General features: G+C 35.4%; 1 protein-coding gene and 1 long non-coding RNA gene across 4 annotated transcripts in view; one reads left to right on the top strand and one right to left on the bottom strand.

The window, feature by feature from the left end:
• Positions 1-3369: 3369 nt before the first annotated feature.
• Positions 3370-16896, bottom strand: LOC113061807 (uncharacterized). The gene is made up of 2 exons (XR_003278432.1): positions 16783-16896; positions 3370-3585 (listed from the first exon to the last, which is right to left on the bottom strand). It is a non-coding gene; the product is annotated as an uncharacterized LOC113061807 (long non-coding RNA).
• The window catches only part of mafa (MAF bZIP transcription factor a), a 111956-nt gene continuing 105270 nt past the window's right edge, over positions 16460-23145 (top strand). For 2 of the 3 annotated variants that reach the window (XM_026231248.1, XM_026231249.1), the window contains exon 1: positions 16461-18058. In XM_026231248.1, the coding sequence (XP_026087033.1) occupies positions 17085-18058 (974 nt within the window). In that variant the 5' untranslated portion in view covers positions 16461-17084. Of the gene's footprint in view, positions 18059-18407; positions 19747-23145 lie in introns of those variants that run through there. The other variant, XM_026231247.1, reaches the window with a different exon arrangement.

The following is a 23145-nucleotide window of genomic DNA, read 5'->3' as shown; positions in this document are numbered from 1 at the left end:
ATCCAGCACTTTTTTTTTTTTTTTCTGTAGTCAGTTGTAGTTGGCTGACAGTGGTGCTCATTTCGACAAGTTTAGAGCTGCCCAATGTAGAATAGAATGCTTAATGCCAAAACACTTAATGTCTCTAGTGTCATAGTTTTAAACCTTAAACAGACTGAGCAGAAAGAAACTCAGAAAGAGACTAAATTCTACACTGAATTTTATTTATTTGCTATTTTACTTATTTCAGGGTGAATCACAGTAACCACAGCAATGACCTCCCCTTCCTCTCTAACATCATGGCACATTTCATTATTGAAGAACAAGTGGCAATGTATTTGCAATTTATTGAGTTAACTATGATAATATGATTTGAACACTACTCCGAGAGAAGATTGCAGGGGTGACAAGGCCAGGAATCAGAGTGCCCTTGTCTTCGAACAGTCAGGGCTTTTGTTTGTCATGTGTAGGTGTTTTGGACAGACCAATGTGGCTCAGTTCTATAATTGTGGCCAAGAATGCTGGCTGGTTTATGGTGCATATCTCAGACCACTGGAGATCATTGTTCAAGTTAGACGGAGGATTCAGGCTCCTTGGCTGCTCCGGAGACACGTCTGGCTTCATGACACTGAAACCCAGTGTCTTCATTTCTTTAGCCACACAAGAAAACACACACACAGAGACTTTCCATTTCAGTTATCAGAATCAGTTGGTTGAGGACAGAAACAAAGGGATTAAATGGAAAGCAAATTTAGATTTGTGTATTTATGTATGTATTTACTTACTTAATTTTAAGAGTCCTACTTCTGAGAGAGAGAGAGAAAATTTGCAGATGACTGATGTCAATGTAACAAAATGTGATTCAAATGTGAATAAAATAGTGTATTTATTAATTATTTTTGGGGAGACATCCGAGACAGAATTTATGTTTTGAAACTTAACTGAGACATTCATTCATTCAGTCTTCTGATAGTTAAAAGAGAAACTGAGCAATGAAATGTCCCTCCTTTGAAAAGAATGGGTGAACACTGTGATTATACACTCTTGAAACACATTGATTTGTAAACGTGTTTCAGTTTTGAAACCTTACTTAGAAATGTATCACACTTACTAAAGCCATTTTATTTCTTAGAAAACAAAGAAAGTCAGATTTTTTTTTCTCCCTCTTTCCTTTATTTGATGGCGTATATATTTGCTTATCTCCAATAGATTGTAGATTATCCATGCTGTAAAAAGGCTTCTGAAGTGAGTGACTGGCTTTTGAATGAGGCAAAATGATTCTTGGAAAGTCTTAGACACATATAGATAATTAAAATGAGGGCATCCCATAAATAATTTATGTATGTATGCAGTTTTTATTTTTTATTATTTTGTATGTATTGTATATTTAAATAAATATTCCCACCCTGCTCTCACCCAAGCCTTAACCCTAAAAAGAAGACACCTTGTGTTCAGCCCAAAATTGCATGCATATGTGCACAAACAAGACATTTAAACACATGCAAATAATGTGGCATACACTGACAATGGCCCCAGACGACACCAGGTTTCTGAGAAAATTTGACCATTTTAACGGATGTCCGCCCAGGCACGAGGCAGTTTTTCCTTCCTATCTGATCATAAACACATCCTCCACTAACAGATCACTCAGATCAGCCTTTTGTAATCTTTATAATCTACGTCTTTTTTTTCTTTTCTTTTTTTCACTAAGTCTTCTAGCAAAACACTAAAACCACTAAAAAAGCTTTTCCTATACTAAACTGTTAAAAAAAAAGCCCCATGACCAATTGTTTTTACATTTTAGGAGACAATATTGACAACTTAATAGAGTTGACAACTCACTTAGGTCTTCTGATATATGAAGGAGAAACATCTGAACAATAAAAGTTTCCGGTAGCACTTTAACAGCGAGTAATACATAAAATACAGTGGTTAATTGTCTGTTGTTATTGTTTATTCATGTTAATTCATAGTGCATTAATAAAAAAGTAAATGTTACATTTCAGATGAATAAATACTGCAACCTGCTGTGCACTTGGATGGGAGAAATGCAGCACACAAATTACAAGTTTGGGGCAACACAAGTCATGTCATGTCAGGTCACAATAACATATAGTTAACTAATGTTAAGAAATAACAATAGGGTTAATTGTTAACAAGTTTCCTTTAGGAGAGCATGGAAAACTGTCTTCAGCGAGCCACAGTTCCAGAGTTCCCCAGATTACACAAACAAGATTGGCAGATGCAAACGTACATTCATTCTGCACTGCTCATCCCAACTAAGATGGACAGATAGATAGAGAATAAACAAAAAGGGAAAAGGGTTCGAGCGTAACACACTAATGCCCACTGCACTTATCTGCTGGTATGTCTGTAGGCCCTTGGGGAAGGCAGCTGTTCTCTGGTAGAGAAATAGGGGAAGGAGATTCGTCATAATATATAGTGCAGGTGTCCTGAATTTTTTAAACGGGAATTTCCACAGCTAACCACAAGAATTCAGCAGGAGTCCACTTGAATTCATCAGATTATTGGTTGTATTTCTGATAAAAAAAGAAATTTACTATGCGTAACCTTTTGAGTCCATGCTTATTTCACCAGTCAGAATTTACATGGCATGCATTCCGGCAATTAAAAGTGTCTTACAGTGCATTTAAAATATATGTTTTATCAATATGTGTTTCATGGTTAAAGAGTATGACCTCAGCACTGTTAGAAGCATAATCTATCATTTTTATAGTTTATTATTTGCCCTTTTATAGTTCAGGTGAATCCTCAGCTATGTTTCATTTAGGTAATATTTTTATTTTGGAAATCCAGTTAATAATTAATAATTAAAATAAAACATACAAATAAATAAACAAGCAAGCACACATAAATATATTTAACATATCTATAATTATCACAAGTAATCATAACAACTTATTTATTATTATTATTATTAATTTGGAAAGCATTGATTAACTTGGTTAGTAATTTGATCAAAGAGAGATTTTTTAAATTAATTAAATACAAATACAATATGTTATGATACAACACAGCACTTGAACTGGAAATCTTTAGCTCGCATATAAAAAGGAGGCTCTCTCAATCATTGTTATTAGTAGACACTATCTGGTCAAGTAATGAATGTAATAATCACATGCGGCTGGTAAATCATTAAATGACCCAACACAGAAGGTTATTTTTAAAGGATGATTTATTACAGTTCTCCTGGGGTGTGAGAAGAAAGGTCAGAGGATGTCATGCATGTCACAGGTACACCCAAATCTGTGTGTTATTGTAAAAATAAACATCAGCATCTTGATCAAATTGTAATTTTAACTTGGTATATAAATGTATTTGCCCAAATTGACCTTGTTTTGATGACACCAACTAGTTTTCACATTTTTTTTTTTTTCAGAATTACTTGGTCATGACAACAGTAAAACTGATTAAAACGCTGACATCATAGAGAAAAAATAGGTCAAACAATCCAACAATACAATGAATAATGCCTGAATGTCAGAATGGTACAACATATCTGGTTTGATCGAGAATGAATGTTTACCTTGAGTAAAGCTGCACAACTTACTGAACAGGCAATGTGGTTACTCTGGCAAGAATCTCCTGGAAAGCAAATGAGAAAGCAGATTTTTATAAACTACAGTCATTGATAGGTACCAAACGGTTAGTCATCTTTAGGCATATATACACAGTTCCTGCACACAAAACCACTATAAGTTTATCAGTGAAACATATCTGAATTACTGACATTACAGATCCACTTGTGTAGGCCTGCCATGACTAAATCAAAGGTACGCTTTCTTGTGGTAAATGAAAACAGCTCTACTTTGAATGTTCCTGAATATATTCCTTTCTAGCACGACTTAATATATATTTCAGACAGCTACAGTGTGTATGGGTGTGTATGTGTGTGTGTGTGTGTGTGTATTTATTAGGGCTCGGCAGGTTAACACATTATTAGTGCAATTAATTGGTTAACACTGTTAATTATTTTATTGCGCATTATTAGCATGCGTTTTTTTTTTTTTTTTTTTGAAAGTCTGTTGCTCAGTGGCTCTGAATACACATACAGACAAATCATGGGTCACATGATGGGATGAATCCAATCAAATTATTTAGGCTAATCATTAGCATTCACAAACCACTGTCCACTGTTATTTTTTAACACATAGATAACTAATTGAGTGTAAATCTGTGTAAATGGGTCATAAAACCTTAATCTAAATTGTTGCATTCAGTCCAGTGTGGCCATTTACGTATGAATTACTTCATGATTAATTTTACAGAATTTTTTTCTGTGTGAGTGTTTCAAACAGGACAAATTGGATGTATCAGAATATTTTCTTATTCTTACATTCATAAACCTTGGAAGACTCAAAAGTGCAACTACAACAGTTCCTGTCAAATACTTAATCCCCTTTGCACGTCGGACCCGGCAAATTGCCGGAACATTGCCAGGTCACCTTCTGTGTGAAAGCAAACACGTCCTGGGATTGATTCTGGCATTGAACCCGGCTCGGGGACCTAGTAACATTGCCGTTTTCAATCCCGGGATGAGCGCTGTGTGAACAAAAGCCAGATCTAATGCCGTGTCGTAGTGATGATGCATGTTATCGCGCGGCTCATTTACCGGCTGTTTTGAAGGAAGATCAAAGTTTGCGACGAAAAAATATGTGCAAACTGTAATGAAGCAGAGATCAGTTAGTTCCTCACTTTTAGCGCTGATGCTGAGATCGTTCGCCAGCTTCAGTGAAAGTATAACGTGCCTAACGTTTTTGACTTGTACATTACACTTCACGCCCTGATGTCATGTGTCGTAACGGGATCTTTACGGGTTGTGTGTGAAAGCAAGCCGGGTCATTGGCAGTGTGAAAGTGCAAAATCTAGCGACCCGGGAACAATTGCCGGAACACTTTACCCGTGTATTTGCCGGAATCGCAGTGTGAAAGGGGCTTTACTGTGGTCAACCTCTTCTGACCCAAAACCTTTTAACTCCTCTGTGTCCTCAAATGTTTTGTGTCTGTTGATAGTTTTCTCATGGTTGTGTCATGCTGATGGTTTACTGCTGCTTGTTTTCGGATGGGCTAAAAGGGCACAAAGTCATGGTCACATACTTGAATAATAGGCCAAACTGCTGTTATATCCAGTCAGTGGCCTTAAAATGTGTTTGAACAACCAAACCACCTCAACTGGATGTCAATAATAGCAGGACATGTCTGTCATAATGCCTGCCCTCTGGTCTTTACCCTGCTGTAGTCTCCCTGGTTGCCCAGGCAGTGGATGATAAATGGATTAATGTAATTACTCACATCACTGCCCACATTCTGGAAGCCGGGTGAAAATTGAGATTCCACAAGGGCCCTTTTGCTGAACAGAGTGTAGGAACATCCGACTTGGCTCCTATGTAAACTCTAAGGGAAGATCTTTGATTAATAACGGCATGGGTTTCTTTATTTATTTCCTTTTTTTTTTTTTTTTCACATGAATTACAGTAGATGTTTCGATGTTTAGAGTCTGGAAAAATTTTAGGGCTCTGAGGATAATTCAATAAATGAAATGGTTTTAAACCTTTTCTCTTGGAACATTATAACAATGTATGGCTAAACGTGGTTGTAAAACAAGACTCATTGTGTTAGAGGATATATATAAAAAAAAATAATAATAATAATAATTAAAAGGAAAATATATTAAATTAACCATCATATGTTTTACTTGTAATATTAAAAATCAAGGATAACAACAATTTTCTAAATAAAATGTACATATTGAATCCATGTAATTAATGAACTGCTTTGGAAGAGCAACATGTTTTATTTGTTTTATTTGTTTTATTTGTTGAATCAGAGAGGGACAGTTGGCCTGTCATAATGGAGGTGATGCATGGCTAGATTTTCTCGTGTTGTCTCGTAATGTAAATTTGCCTTGTGTTTAAGATTTCTGATTTTTAGTTCATTATTTTCTGTGTATTTTGGTAGTTTGATTCTTGACTCATTATACATTAATGTTCATCTAAACACATAACTTCATTAAGGTTAACTTGCGCGCGTTCACTGATATTTCAGTGAACATTTTTTCAATAGTTTAGAGATTCACAATACAGAGATTCACAGATTTTCCAGTAAAAACCTGAGCACGATCCGAAATTACTGGAAATGTAAACGTTGTAACTGCTAGCTAGCTAACATACCTAATTTAAAACAATCACATAGTATAGTATAAGGTTAGTTTATGTTATTTTAAACACTTGACCGAGATAATAGAGTGAGTTTAGAGCAGTAACATTGTATTTATCTTATAAATTGACGTGTTTTGTCGCTATGCTAAGCTAATATACTATCTAACCCTTAAGCACTTTTTGCTTCCTACGATTATATTTTGAAAAGAAGTGTGAATAGAAAGTGTCTAGTAAATGTATTTTTTATTATATTTTATGATGGTATTCAACTTAATTGAACATTTAAGTGTAATGTGTCTCCTGCGAGTCCAGTCTTGTTAGTTAAATCTTTTCTTTTGCGCAAACAATCTGCAATTGTCTTATGAACACATATTTCTATCAACAGAAAGGCTTTGGATTCACTTCAGACTAAGTAAGTGTAAACTGAGGACTATATAGAAGGAGCTGGAGGGATGAAATTATGTATTATCTATGTTTGCTTTTCCTTAGCTGCTTTCCCATGGTCTCTTTAACTCATTCCAGTCATTAAACCCTATTTCATGAAGTTCTCAAAAAAAAAAAAAAAAAAAAAAACATAAAAATCACTAGCATGTACTCTCCATCATGCTTTTCTGCTGTTGGTAAAAAAAAAAAACAAAAAAAAAAACACACACATTGGTTTGGATGACTTGACATGATGCTTCACATCTTCACATGCAATGTGCTGCAAAACATGTTTTTTTTACAAAACCAAAGCAGTTCATGCAACCGCAACTGAGAGGCTTTTTTCTCTGTTTCTGTCATATATGATCATGAAGATAGTCCGTTTGAACATCACATCCTCTTCACTGTGCATGCAAGAATAGTTTCAGACTCTGTCACGAGTGTCATGTCTTCACTCACGTACTTGTTTTCCAACTTCCTTCTCTCTCTTTCAGTTGAACTGATCACATATATGTTCACACAGGTCAACCCACAACTCAGACTGTGAATATAGGTCAGAACAGAAGCTTTGCAGATTTAGATCACATCATTTCTGAAAATGTGCCATTAATAGCTCTCTATTTTTTGCTTTTCATTTTGATTATTATCATTATGCTCAAAAGAGGTTCCCAGTTGATTTCGACTGTAGTTATATGTGTATATATATAATGCTTTGTCAAATGTATTATTAAACTTAAATGAGCAGTTAGTAGTTAGCAACCCCCCCCCCCCACCACCACCACACGCACACACACACACACACATACACATAACACACCCCTCCCCAAACCCCCTTATGGTTTTGTTATCTTGGTTTTCCAAATCAATGAGAAAACAATTGATTGAATCAGAAAACAACCAAGTAGCATGAGTTTACTTACTAAGTATAGATGAAGGAAATTCATTTTCGTGTGAAGATCTGACATCTTAGCTCTGTTTATTTGTGATGAGATATGAGGTTAAAGTTCAAAGTAAACCTTTCGGTCAATAAGAGTTGTGGCTGGTGGAAATTTTATTGTAATTCAATTCAGCTACCGACGCAATTGGCTGAAAATTACAGGACCGTGACCTTATCCATATGCCTGTAATATATCACATAATGTCTCATAATGTCACAAAATGTCTGAGAGGCTGTGTTTACACTGGCACAAAAATATCAGATTTTTTTTTTTGCTCACATCTTATACAGATCGGAATTTGTTGTACATGTGTAAACACAAAAATCCGCACGAGATCCGATTTTTCTGATTTTTTTTTTTTTTTTTTGCATCTGATCTGAGACACTTCTAAATGTGGTTTTAAATCAGATACATATCCGATAATTGGACATGTGTCTGAACAGACATATCCGATTCCCCCAGAACTCACAATGCGTGGATGGACACTTTTGCCCATAAAGACAGTTAATTTCACTAAAGAATTATACCTCTGACTAGCTGTAGATAAATAAGCCTAACAAATGAAATGTACCATTTTTTTTTTCTGTTATTTATACGTTCAGTCCTGAAAAACATCCATGACAGTCATTGTCCATGCTGGTAAATAATAATGGCCACTCAACGTGAATTATATAAATAATTTTAATAGCACGGCCATGTCAAACCCGAGGGTCTAGCATATGCATAATAAAGCCATAACTGCAGACAATCCTTTTGGGTGGGAATTAATTTAAATACAGATATTGTATAACCCGTCATGTCTAAAGTGAATGTAAACAGAAGGGCCCAAAAATTAGATATTGTCAAAAGATCAGATCTGTGCATTAAGACTTGCATTGTAGATGTAGCCACAGACAGAAATGTAAATGACATGTAAGTTAACTTGTAGTATTATTGATTATTGTAACATATGCAATAATCACTGCAGAGCTGTAAAGCTGTATTTTCACATTTGTACAACAATTTATAGTCTACAAGACTACGAGGATGTCCATTATTTGCTTTGACCTCTGTTAAGCATTTGATCAAAACAAATTATGAAAATCACTGAGGAAATTTACCAATTTATAATAATATATAAATGTTGTGTTTTCAAATATTTTATTTATAATTACGTTTATTATTATTATTATTATTATTATTATTATTTATTTATTTATTTATTTTTTTTTTTTTTTCTAGTGATATTAGTTTCTCTTTTCTTTGTTTCCCCTGAAGCTTTAATGAGGGGAAAATGGTCTTATGTGAAGATGGGGAAAAAAAGTGGAGAGAGAGAATATGTGTGAACTTAACAGGTGCCATTTGTTTTGTTTTGTCATGAGTTTTTTAATAAAGTTTCAAATATATTCCACCTTGTAACCCACATTTTTATTATTATATTCATTGCAGACAGAGAATGAGATGCCCCACTGGACACTAAAAAAAAGGTTATACAAGCTTTTCATATTCAAACTTCTCACAGTCTGTCATGACTGCTGAATCAGGTTTGTTGATGACGTACAACCTTTGGCCGATGTTCACTTATGCATTTCTTTTGAAGCACACCTTTTTAAGCATGCCCACCATCGTCATCAAAACTTGATTTATGTGAAATTGAGAGTCATGGGAAGTGATTATTATCTGATTCTATAAGCAGCTGAGCCTTGCTATTGCTGTCCTCACTGATTCTCCACCAAAAAGATCTGTGCTTACAGCAATGCATATCAGCAACTACACTGCATACAGTTTGAGACAGCCTATCTAAAATAAGCCTGTGATGCCTTAAAAATTTGTGTAGGTGACAGCCGGAGGAAAATTAAGTCCACAAACTATACCGCAGTGTTGCTTCATGTGGTTTGTTATTCAACTGGTGAGCTATACCTGCAAAAATATCAAAAGGTCCATTAGGTGAACCCACTAACTCCCTGAAATCATTGAGCCAGTATTTTTGACAATTTGTAAACCTCTGGGAAACATTTTATACAAAATAATTTTGGCAGCTGTGGTTGCCAATAATTTTGTAAAAAAAAAAAAAAAAAAAAAAATGTATACATCACAGAACTGTAAAGTGACCAGTGTAACACTGTAATTTACATTTTGAACGTAAACCAGTAAATGCAACAATTCACACTGCTACTGAAATCTGTCTTATAACATAAACTTTTACATATACTGACAACCACCATAATGATGTAGGCGATAAAAGAGAGAGCCACACGAAGAATCAAAGTTCATCACAAGTAGGCTGAAGTAAATATTATACAGAAGAGTTATTCACGCTAACATAAAACACCATCATGGTAACACACATGACACTTAAATAATACAATAAACATTCATTAAAAAACAGCAGATGTAACATAAAACCCTAAAATACACTACTGATAACAAAAAACTATTAAAACATGATTATTTGAATAAAATGTGTGTTCTTTCAAATTTTTAATGTCGAGTGTAATGCAATTATATTCTAGGAATATTAGGTTACAGTTTTTGACTGTAAATTTATACATTTATTTGTTCTTTTTTACTTCGAAAAAATTAACAATTAACTGCATTTTACTGTAAAATTATATGAAATGGCTGGTTAGATATTTTACAGTTTTCCCCTGTATGGCAACTTACTGTTAACATATTAGCAATCATTTTCTGTAGCATGTTTACAGTATTTTACAGTATATATATATATATATATATATATATATATATATATATATATATATATATATATATATATATATATATATGCATAAATTATAATTAGTCAATATGGCAATATGTTGAGAAATTAATACATCTAACAAGACTGTTAAATGTACAGATTTCAGAAGTAAAAACTGAATAAATCATCTCATAATTTAATAAAATCCCCCTTTTTTCTTTTTTTCAACTGTACTTCATGATTCACAGCAAAACATCCTTGGAACTTTCAGATCTATCAATGTTGAGTTTTGCATTGGCAAATTTCTCTAGAAATGTTTCCTTCTACTGTGACTGGTCATAAACCTGGTCTAGAATTTGGAGGAGCCTCCTGTTGCATTAGCTGTATGCCATATACACTCACCTAAAGGATTATTAGGAACACCATACTACTACTGTGTTTGAGCCCCTTTCGCCTTCAGAACTGCCTTAATTCTTCGTGGCATTGATTCAACAAGGTGCTGAAAGCATTCTTTAGAAATGTTGGCCCATATTGATAGGATAGCATCATGCAGTTGATGGAGATTTGTGGGATGCACAACCAGGGCACGAAGCTCCCGTTCCACCACATCCCAAAGATGCTCTATTGGATTGTGATCTGGTGACTGTGATGGCCATTGGTTCAAGAAACCAATTTGAAATTATTCTAGCTTTGTGACATGTTGCATTATATCCTGCTGGAAGTAGCCATGGGAAGTAGGATGGGTACATGGTGGTCATAAAGGGTTGGACATGGTCAGAAACAATGCTCAGGTAGGCCATGGCATTTAAACGATGCCCAATTGGCACTAAGGGGCCTAAAGTGTGCCAAGAAAACATCCCCCACACCATTACACCACCACCACCAGCCTGCACAGTGGCAACAAGGCATGATGGATCCATGTTCTCATTCTGTCTACGCCAAATTCTGACTCAAATTCTGACCATCTGAATGTCTCAACAGAAATCGAGACTCATCAGACCAGGCAACATTTTTCCAGTCTTCAACTGTCCAATTTTGATGAGCTCGTGCAAATTGTAGCCTCTTTTTTAAATTTTTAGTGGAGATGAGTGCTTCCCGGGGGCTGTTGTAGCCCATCTGCCTCAAGGTTGTGCGTGTTGTGGCTCACAAATGCTTTGCTGCATACCTCGGTTGTAACGAGTGGTTATTTCAGTCAAAGTTGCTCTTCTATCAGCTTGAATCAGTCGGCCCATTCTCCTCTGACCTCTAGCATCAACAAGGCATTTTCGCCCACAGGACTGCCTCATACTGGATGTTTTTACCTTTTCACACCATTCTTTGTAAACCCTAGAAATGGTTGTGCGTGAAAATCCCAGTAACTGAGCAGATTGTGAAATACTCAGACCGGCCCGTCTGGCACCAACAACCATGCCACACTCAAAATTGCTTAAATCACCTTTCTTTCCCATTCTGACATTCAGTTTGGAGTTCAGGGGATTGTCCTGACCAGGACCACACCCCTAAATGCATTGAAGCAACTGCCATGTGATTCGTTGATTAGATAATTGCAATAATGATAAATTGACCGGGTTTTCGTAATAATCCTTATAAATAATAATGTTATGTATGTGTAATAAACACACACACACACACACATTCTTATTGTCATGGATTTGGGGGCATTTGGACTCAGTCTTGAATGGGACCTAGTAGGTCTACTCAGGGTGCTTTCAAACCTGGTTCACTTGCCTGGTCCACACCCGAGAATGCTCCCCCTCCCACTGTGTTCATATTATTTTATTTGGGTCATAACCACAGTTCATTTGCATCATCAAGCCAGCAGCTATTTATTCTGTTGCATAGAAACAATGCCACAGGAAAGGCGTCAAATGCATAACATTGCTCTCTGCGCTTTTACAGTATATATTTACGTTTTCTTTAACCATCCGATTTGTTAACAGCCCGCTTTATGATCACAGAATTCCCAGGAATGTGTAAAATTACGCACAACGCCCACAATAAAATTCAGGTATTTGTTTTGCACAAAATCAAACACAATTGAACTTGAACTAAGTTAAATAGTCAGAATGTGTAACTCCTTCCATGGACAAAAACATCAGCTAAACCCCAAGAACAACATTATTACAGTAGTGCACTTATTATATAGTAATGACATAGGTTATTAATGTTCTGCTTTTCTGTTTTGAGCTGCACACACTCAAGATCCAGTAGCCTACAACAAACCACTTTGAAAGCTGGCATTTAATCAACAGGATTTAATTTATATGATTTATATCATATAGGATACCCATCATTATATATACTAAATAACTTTAATATTACGACTTATACCTGCACAAAATGACCTGAATGCACAAGTGAACGTGTCTGTGCTGCTCAACGTACAGAAAAATCTGCAGTGTTTTATTATAAATGAGTTCTCGTGATAATGTTATGTATATGGCAATCCCAGTCATAGTTATTAATATTCTGCATTGTCGTTTGTGCTGCTCACACTGCGCCCTGAATCACCATAGTCCGCATTATTTTCAAGTGTTGAAACATGGCATATCCTTGTTCTCATTACAATTTTATGTAGCATTTAAAGTGCTTCTTCGGGGGTGGGTTAGGCCAAGAGAGTTTCACAGCACGCCACGAGATACCGCGGTACGTAGTGTGGGTGATGTTTCGAGGTACTTCGGTTTGGTTTAAATATCATTACACCCCTACCGGTGATTGTATGATTTCACTGTATGCCTTTCTATTAAACCTGCCATTGTAAACAATTTTTGCTTGGTTCTGTGACAAATTGCTTATTGTATGTCACTTTTGGCAAAAAAAAATAAAAATAAAAATACACAAACAAATAGTATGGACAACAGCAATACGGATATTCTTCCAAAAAGCCTGTGTTGCATACCACCCTTGGTCGATTGTTCTGGATCACTTCCTACTTGCTCTTGACTCACAGTTTATTCAGTTTTAGCCTTCTTTCTCTTTCGACTTCACTTTATGTATTGAAAGTCTCATATTCCTCAATTTCACTGTTCCAACCTGTTTTTTTTATTTTTTTTTATTTATTATCATTATTATTATTATTGATTAGGAATGAGGGCTGTCATGATTTGGACTTGTGAGCGATTGCAAATGAATTGACATGGGGTCATGGAGTAATATCCTCTTCTTGAAGAAGTCCTTGATCTATTTTTTTTTTTTTTTTTTTTTTTTGCATTTCATTTTCTCACCAATGTGCTTTGACATAATCGAGATTACAGTAATTTGCAGAGGCATTTTGTTGCACTTGTGGTTGAACTGTGGGGTAAGCACACAGTGTGGGTGTTTGTGTGGTTTGAAAAGAAGTAGGAAATGTTCTATCCATATGTAAAGTCATTGCAAGCAACGCATAATTACATTTTTACATTAATTACATTATAATAATTACATTATAATCAAATAATTACATTTTACATTAGGTACACCATGTACTTTACAAAATGCATAGCAAATAAATAATAAATAAAATGTATGTATGTTTTGTGATATTTGCAGATTGTAACTTGTTATATTAGAAATAATAATGTAAATAAGCAGTAATATTATTCAAATTTCAATCTAATATTCAAATGCTATCTGATACTGAATGGAATCAGTGGACAAAATTATTGAAATCTCATCGGTACAAAATCCTACACCACACAGCTTTACATTACACACTACAATTGATTGTGTGGTATCAGTCAGTATTTTCATTTTCTGTGTGGTCAGAAAAATAGCTTGACACCTGGAAAATCACTTGTTAAAACACAGTGTGAGGTTTAGTCATTCATTTAACACTGAAACTAAATTTAGCAAAGCAAAATGTTTCACTCCTATGAGTCTGTGCTGTTAAGAGCCACAGTTTTTGCCAGACTTTGTCATTAGTCACTGCATAATCTTTTGTAGGACTTTATTCCAAACAAATGTTTGATTTTTATTTCTTTCAAATGTTTTTTTTTTTTTTTTTTTCTCTCTGATATGATGTTTTATTTATTTTTTCTGAAATAGTAAACACTATTTGTTAAAGTGCATTATTCATTTTAATTTATCTATCTATCTATCTATCTATCTATCTATCTATCTATATATATATATATATATATATATATATATATATATACACACACACACACACACACACACACACACACACACGCACACACACGCACCAATGTAATTAAAGTTCAACAAACTTAGCAATTGCATTGCTTTGTCAGAACATATAAAGAGCAAATGCAGAGTTAGGCTAATGCAAATGCAGTGCACATACACATACAGTAACAGCTATTGATGTAATCATTCATTGCCAGCGGTTGGACAGATCATTACACTCGTCTCAGTCCAACATCTAAAAATACCAAAGATCCCTAACATGAGTTCGCAGACTTTGCCAGAAAAGATACTGAGTAAATGATTATAGGCTTTTGTGCAGGGTATGAAATGGTTGGTGCAGTGTCAAACCTAACATAAGTCACATAAGGTTGATCATGCACAATTTTATGAGCAATTTTGCTGGTCAACTTTTTTTGAGCAATGTTGCTTGGGCACCTACCCATTGAAAATGGGTAACAGATTTCTATCTGGATACTTTAGATCAGTCGTGGGTGCAGTGTCCCACCAGGTTGTGGCAAAGTTTCACAAAGTTGCCCAGCCACATTGTTTAAAATCTTGCCCCGTGTATCACCAGCCTAAGAGTTTTCCTAAATTAGCAACTTATCATTGCACGGTTTTTACTATTCTACAGAGCATGACACTGGACTGTTAATTCAAATCCTGGAAAAACCAAGAGTGTAAGAATCATGAAATTGAAGATTAAGACGGCATCAATAATTAATCAGTCAATTATATTATGCAAAGCAAAAATTACTTTATACTGTACTCATGCTAACTGAATACTTAAAGAATAAAAGGGAGAGAAAAATCATTAAGAAATACTGCCGTAATCAACCCCTGACCTCCAGTAAAAGAGCAATAAACAGGAGTAGTTTAATTTATGACTAGACGAGGCAGATCACAAAGACCTGATAAAGAAGTTTTATGGCTGTTTTCTTGATCTATGCTTGAATCAGTTGGTTGATCACTGAACTACATCCTATTGTAGTTCATGTCTGAATTAGGGTGAAAAGAGTGCAGTTTTGAGTGAAAATGTGCAGTTATTAGGATCTATTTTTAACTTATTTAGAAATTACTTAAACTGATATAGTGAGATTGATTTGGTCAGATTAAACAATATAGTTTACTTAAAATATAAAGTGTTAACAGATCATGCGCATTTTAGGTATTTGATAAATCACTTGTACAATAAACTACAGTAGATTATGCAATGTGTTCCTTCTGATTGTCCATTCTGAAAAGAATAGACAGTCTCTCATAGTACATATTATGTGAATGCTGTTGTGTTCAGTATAAGTACATCTACAAATGATTCCTTATTTTCACTCTGTATTGTTGAAACTGTAATGCCATATATCCCATTTATTCATTCATTCATTCATTCATTCATTCATTCATTCATTCATTCATTCATTCATTCATTCATTCATTCATTCATATCTACATAAACGTGAATATAAAGTTTCACTTTCCAATAGGTCTGATTACATTATACAAGAGCTAGGTATATCCCCCACCTCCCCCAACACACACACACACACACACACACACACACAATTCTGTTGACTTCTATTGTTTTAACACTGAGCAAGTTATACATACTATAACATAACTACTGAATTAAAATTATAGCCTATTTACTTCATTTTATATTTGTATAAAAAACTTTTAGTTTTTATACAGTTGGATGTCTCCAAAAATACTTTTGGGAGGTTTTGTCAGATTTAACTCGCTCCTGTGCAAATCACTAGAAACTTACATGCACACAGAATTATATTTTTATCCAAAAGGGGGCACTGTTGAGTTTCCAAAAGTTCCATTTATCCAAGAAGACACTTAACTTTATTTGCAAATAATTGTATAAATTGAATTCATCTTATTTTCTTTCTAACAATAATAATGTTGTATTATAGCTTAGAGTTGATGTTCAGGTTTAGCAAAAAAATAATAGTTAGGCCTATATATATATATATATATATATATATATATATATATATATATATATATATATATATATATATATATATATATATATATAGTTGTTTTATAATGATTATGTGGAAAACAAATCAGTTGACTTATTCGACAATACTGCTAACTGTATAATATAATAATTAAGTAAATAAATAAAAACCCTCCACACACACGCGTGCGTTACTAATTTACAATTTTGAAAAGGGAATGACGAAAGAGTTAAATGCTCGACATCCATTCAGTTCTTTCCTCTTGCATTTCCAAAATGACAGTCAGCTGACGAGAAAAGTTTTCGTTTCCGAGCCGATATGTTAACGACCTCAGAGATTCAGCGAGCCTATTGGCTCGCTCCGATCCGTCACTGAAGCTATAAAACTCAGCAATGCTTTTAAACTGTACGGTAGTGTGTCGAGTTTAAAAACGCTCTCTCAGCTCGATCTGTGTCAGCAGCATTTTGCGCACTTCTTTTAAGTTACACTCACCCGTTTGACCACGATGATGTCTGCTCACGAGGAGTCACTAAAGTGTTAAATGTTTGAAACCCAAGGCCGCCGAAATTCACTTGTAAAGAGAGGAGAAAGAGATCCGATGCTTCTTTGCAATAGACTGTGCCAACGAGAGCTCATAATCTGGAGTTAGAAGCGCAGTGAAAAGTCCTGTGCAGTCTTTGTTTTCCTGCTAAAAGTAAAGCATAAAAAACAGCAAGCTGGCTCACTCTCTCCCGATCCAGCCGGCGTTGACAGCAGCTCTTCACCCGCTCTGGAGGACGGTCAGCAGCAAGAGGATGGCATCAGAGTTGGCACTGAGCAGCTCCGACCTGCCCACCAGTCCCCTGGCCATGGAATATGTTAATGACTTCGATCTGATGAAGTTTGAGGTGAAGAAAGAGCCACTGGAGCCCGATCGCAGCATCAGCCAGTGCAGCCGTCTGATCGCCGGGGGCTCCCTGTCTTCCACCCCGATGAGCACGCCCTGCAGCTCGGTTCCCCCTTCCCCAAGCTTCTCGGCGCCCAGCCCTGGCTCCGGGAGCGAGCAGAAGGCGCACCTAGATGATTTCTACTGGATGACCGGTTATCAGCAGCAGCTCAACCCGGAGGCTTTGGGCTTCAGCCCCGAGGATGCGGTTGAAGCGCTGATCAACAGCACACATCAGCTCCAGAGCTTCGACGGCTATGCTAGAGGGCAGCAATTCAGTAGCGCAGCCGGGGCGGGAGGCACCATGCCCGGAGAGGAGATGGGATCAGCCGCCGCGGTGGTGTCCGCAGTCATTGCCGCCGCTGCAGCGCAGAACGGGGCTCCTCACCACCACCACCACCATCATCACCACAGCCACCACCAGCAGCACCAAACTCCCGGGGTCCAGTCCAGCAACAACTCTTCTAGCACCCACCACCAGCACTCCCACCTGGATGACCGCTTCTCGGACGAGCAACTCGTTACCATGTCCGTGCGGGAGCTCAACCGCCACCTGCGCGGCGTCAGCAAAGAAGAGGTGATCCGACTCAAACAGAAGAGGAGAACCCTCAAAAACAGAGGCTATGCCCAGTCGTGTCGCTACAAGAGGGTCCAACAGAGGCACGTATTGGAGGGCGAGAAGACCCAGCTCATGCAGCAGGTGGACCACCTCAAACAAGAGATCTCGAGACTGGTGCGTGAGAGAGACGCGTACAAAGAGAAGTACGAGAAGCTCGTGAGCAGCGGCTTCCGAGAAAACTCGTCGAGCAGCGACAACAACCCCTCATCCCCGGAGTTTTTCATGTGAGTTCCCTATAAAACATAAAAAAGAAATCAGTCACATTTTTTAAAGTTTTTTTTTTCTTTCTTTTTTTTTAAGAACTGAAGTCAGCTCTTGAATTATGGAGGCTGGCTGTGAAACTATATATATATATATATATATATATATATATATATATATATATATATATATATATATATATATATATATATATATATATTCTGCATATGCATTGTATCATTCTTTAAATCAGTTAATATTTTGATGTATATGCATATACACTCATGATATTGACCTTCATTCAGTTTTTTTTTCTTGCCAAATATAAAAGTTTGATATTTTTCATATGTATATATATTGCTTTTGCCAAAGCCGAAGGATTCTTCCCCCATTACCATCCCATGCCTTCCGCTTGCAGTTTTGTGACTTTACATGAGAACTATATAAAGAGACATTGTTAAAGTGCCTGCATGCTGGACATGTATGGTCTTTTTGTTCTTTCTTTATTCCTCCTCTGTTTTTTTTTTATGCTTTTGAAAATGAACTTCTACTTGGAAAAGAACTTCTGCTCCGCATGGTATTCATACATTTCTTTCATTTCCCGATCACTTTTTTGGAGTACGGACTAAAAAAGTGAAAGGAGCATCATGCATCATCCTCCCAATGAAAAAGTTGATCCATACGGTTTCCATGCAGTTAATTCTCTGTTGAGAGCCAACTGGAAGTAGTGTTGCGAGGGAGAGAACAAGGACCTTGTTTCCAAAAGGAATTCTCCCTCTGGGACTTAAACAGTGTTGTTGTTAAACGTGGTTTGTGCATTTAATGTCAAATCTTTGCATTTTGATAACTCTGGAATGAACTACATATTTGTTTATTTTTTTTATTTTTTGCATCATAGAAGAACAGTTAGAGGTAGCCCATGCCACAGGTTGACACGGAGAAGGTGACTTAGATTTTAGATAATGCCTGATCATTTTGTTTGACGTTTTGGGAAGGCTCCAAGTTTGCATACAGCTGGATTTTTATCATGTGTAATTTGAGCTTTTTTTTGCAGCATGTACTTGCAATGAAAACAACAGTTTGATAGTTGTAGTTCCAGTTGTAGCCTGCCATTTACTGTATTTTAAAACCAAAGTATTTAAGCAGAATTCAACATCATGCATTCAGAAAAAAATAAAAAAAAATAAAAATAAAACGTAAATATATATATATCTGAGATGAAATCTGACCTATTTGGAATTGAGTTGCAATAAACTTGTAGCAAATTATAGATCACATATTGGAATCTATCTAGAACGCTAATTTAACAGGCACCCATCATGGCTTTGCTGAAAACTAAAGCATATAATCTTATTTAGATATATATTGTCAAGCAGGACTGTTTTCTTTCTTTCTTTCTTTTTTTCTTTCTTTTTTTTTTCTTTCTTTCTTTCTTTCTTTCTTTCTTTGTTATTAATAAATTCATTACATGGCGATAATGTAGTAATTGATATTAAAATGTCTGGACATTGATTTATGGTCAGGGATTGATACCCTGCTTGTATAAAAACAGGATATACAGTTCATCAATAAATTTTTTAAAACTGTTGTTTTTTTTCATATATATTTTGCTGTGCAAAATTATTTTACTCACTAACCATATGTGATGTTCATATATGCTTATTTTAATTTCATACAATTATATGATATGCAATAAAATGTTATTTGGGCCACTTAAAGTCTGCTTTCTCTGGATGTTGTTTGTGATGTTATGTTTGTTAAGTTTTATTACGTATGTTTTTATTTATTTATTTATTTATTTTTTAACAATCATTAGTTGAATAAAAAATAAGTTTTGTTAGATTTAATTAGTCCAGTGCATGCATTTTGCAAAACATGCATGGCGTCTCAAAAAACAGACTGTCTGGCACAAGATTCAAAATGAAACTAAATAACAATCTCTCTTATCATATAGTTGTTTGGCTCAAAGGACAACCATTTGTTAACAACACAGATCGCTAATATTCTCAAGATGTATGGCAATATTACTACAAACACTATCTCATAAATGTACAAATATTATCTGGAAAAGACCACAGGACCACAGAGCTGCAGGCAATAGCTCACAATGTTTGCTACAGTTTAAATAAAGCATTTTATGGCAGACAACGCTGGAACATTCCAAAGTTCGACAACATCTCTATGCGATAGACTTTGCTTTATGTTTAGACTGAAGTTAAAGCGCCACCGTAGGTGTCACCTTTGTAGCCTTTATTTAGTGGCTACAAGAGAAATTTGTGTATTTCTTGACAAAAGCTATTCCTTTTAACAGGGTGTTCCTGCTGTGTTGCACAGAACAGTTCCTGTAACTTCTGGAAAAGCTGTTTGTGTGGGTCTGGAATTGCAAAAATCGAGTCATTTAACTGCAAATGTAAATAGTTGCAGTTATCAATGAACAGCATGTATGCATCCGCCCGAGACATGCATTTTTATAAGAGCGAACAGTTGTATGAGCCCGGGTACATGAGTATGTGTATAGTGCTTCTTAACCAGTGAGTCGTAGGTCTGTTTTTATAGTACAGCGGACAGCAGGGAAAAGTCTGTGATAAATGCAAATGGTAAAATAAATAAATATGTATTAAAAATAATAATAATAATTGAAAAAAAAAAAAAAAACACTTTGAAATACTGCGCAAAATCAGTCCACATTCACAAACTTGGTTCGTTCTTACAAAAAATATAAATTTTCCTATTTATCTTTTTATATGAATAATTTGACATATTTCTGGGCTTAAGCATTAGATATTTATATCAAAAAATGTAGATTGTTTGATTTTATGTAATTTTTCTTTTCTTTTCCTTTTTTACCTTTGATAAACAATTTACCTTTAGTGTTATAATGTGAAATTCTGAGGCAAATCAGTTTAGAACCACTGTAGTGAACAGGTTTTTTGACGGTCAGAGTAAACACTCACATCCTGTATGTGTGCAAGACTTTTTCCACTGTTAGACATGTGCCATCTGACCACTGATATAAGGAAAGTAATAGTGCACAAAGCCTCATTAAAAAATATCTTAAATCAAATTCTTAGAAAACCCAGACATACAGCAAAGCTGCACACTAAGAAAGGTTAAGTAAAATATAATTTAATCTTTATCGAGATTATCAGTGGTCCGTTTGTTCTGAGACTTGCTCTTTAATTACTAATTGTCCGCCTTTCCTCCATGTGAAAGAGGCGGCTTTGTCATCCACCTCTCCTGAAACAAGAGGTGTGGAGGAGAGAACAAGAGAGCGGGCGAAAGAGTATAACGGGATAGTTGAAATTATTTTCCCAGTGACTGATCACTCAGAAAGGGGACTTGAGCTGTGTAAAAAAATATAAATCATGAATCTGTATGACTGCAGTTATGTCCAGACTGGGCTTTTAGCATGTAAGCGTAAACTGCAGTTTATTACAAATCTCTCTCTTATGTGCGCTAAGAGAAAACAGTTCAATTTTATTACTTTGAGTTGGCAAAACCCTAAACATCTCCTTAAACTTTGTTTGCACTGAAGAAATTATGGAAAGCACAAATTGCAACTCGACATTCTGCTTTCTTTAATCTGAAATTTATTAATGTTGTCCTAAAACATTACACTTTATGTGACTCACAGTCTTGCTGTTACAACTGAGCTGTTATTATCCTCATTTTGGAAATACTTTTATTTATTCTTATTTTTTTTTTTTTTCATCATTATTTAATGTGTGAAGATAAAAATCATTAAATTGAATCAATAAATGTTCTACTCTTACTGAGACTCTGTAAGAGCAAATTCAGGCTTTAGCGAAGGTGTATTTCAGTGTGTATGTGTGAACGGAGAATGCGTGGTGGTCAGTGAACGAGACGTAGAAACACTCGTACATTCATTACAGAGATGTTTACCCTCAGGGGAGACCTTATTCATTTCCTGTGCCAGTCTTTAAGTCAAACGCATACAAACATACAGACATAACACTCTTCCTATGGTACCCCGGCTACCTTTCATCCATTTTCACTTTTAATCAGTTAACAACTTACAGCTTGCTCAACAAATTCGCCCACCAATTTTGCATTATTTTAAATAGTTGACTTGATGCAATTACACAGTCATCAGTATCCATGTACATTGTAGGCTGTACTGAAGCTTTTTAAGTATTTAGTTTACATGTTATTTCATGTACACTTAATGTACATTACGTCATTATAGATAGATAGAGATAGATAGATAGATAGATAGATAGATAGATAGATAGATAGATAGATAGATAGATAGATAGATAGATAGATAGATAGATAGATAGATAGATAGAGCAGTTTTGGAAGTCTTTTGGCTTGTGAGTGACGCAGGAAGAACTTGAAAGAACTTTCGGAAAGATGTGCACACACTTTGAAACTGTGTGTCAGAGTATTGGGGTTTTCCAGCGATGCACAGATGCAATAAAAATGAAGATGATGCATGTATGGTACAGAGAGCAAGTGAGAAAAGTTTTGGATTCAGAGTATGTACTTAATCTTTCATTTGGGCATTGACGTGCAATTGAATAAAAAAAAATATTTTACAGTTAAATGTGTATAGCATGTCAAACAAATCCTCCGAAATATTCATTTAGAGAAGCATTTCCCAGGCATTTTCTGGGTGATAAAATCATCAGTCAATAATGCGCTTTTTTTTTTTTTTTACACACTTGAGCAATTTTTTACATTTATATTTGCGGTGTACCTAAAAAGTGCTAAGCTTTTAATATGAATGCTCTAATATTTGTCTGTCAGTATTCGGTAAAGTATCTTGATAGGAAAAATATGTTTTTGATGCTGGTCATTGTGATTAATTTTATCTAGAGACAACATAATAATTATTTTTACATATTTTTCTCAGATCGGTAATTACGATATTTAGGCAATAAATAAATAAATAAATAATCTCTGAAATTCAGTTCATCTTCAACATCTTATGGCCCTCCATGACTGACAAAATCTGAATTTGGAGTGTAATGAACACATTATACTGTAGTGGAATGGCATACAATGCATGTCAGTGACTATGCACTTACACAATAGATAGATAGATAGATAGATAGATAGATAGATAGATAGATAGATAGATAGATAG

This window comes from Carassius auratus, chromosome 43 (assembly GCF_003368295.1).
Source record: "Carassius auratus strain Wakin chromosome 43, ASM336829v1, whole genome shotgun sequence".
Classification (NCBI taxonomy): Eukaryota; Metazoa; Chordata; class Actinopteri; order Cypriniformes; family Cyprinidae; genus Carassius; species Carassius auratus.
Note: the sequence above shows the minus strand (reverse complement) of the source record. Positions and strands in the feature narration are given on the sequence as shown.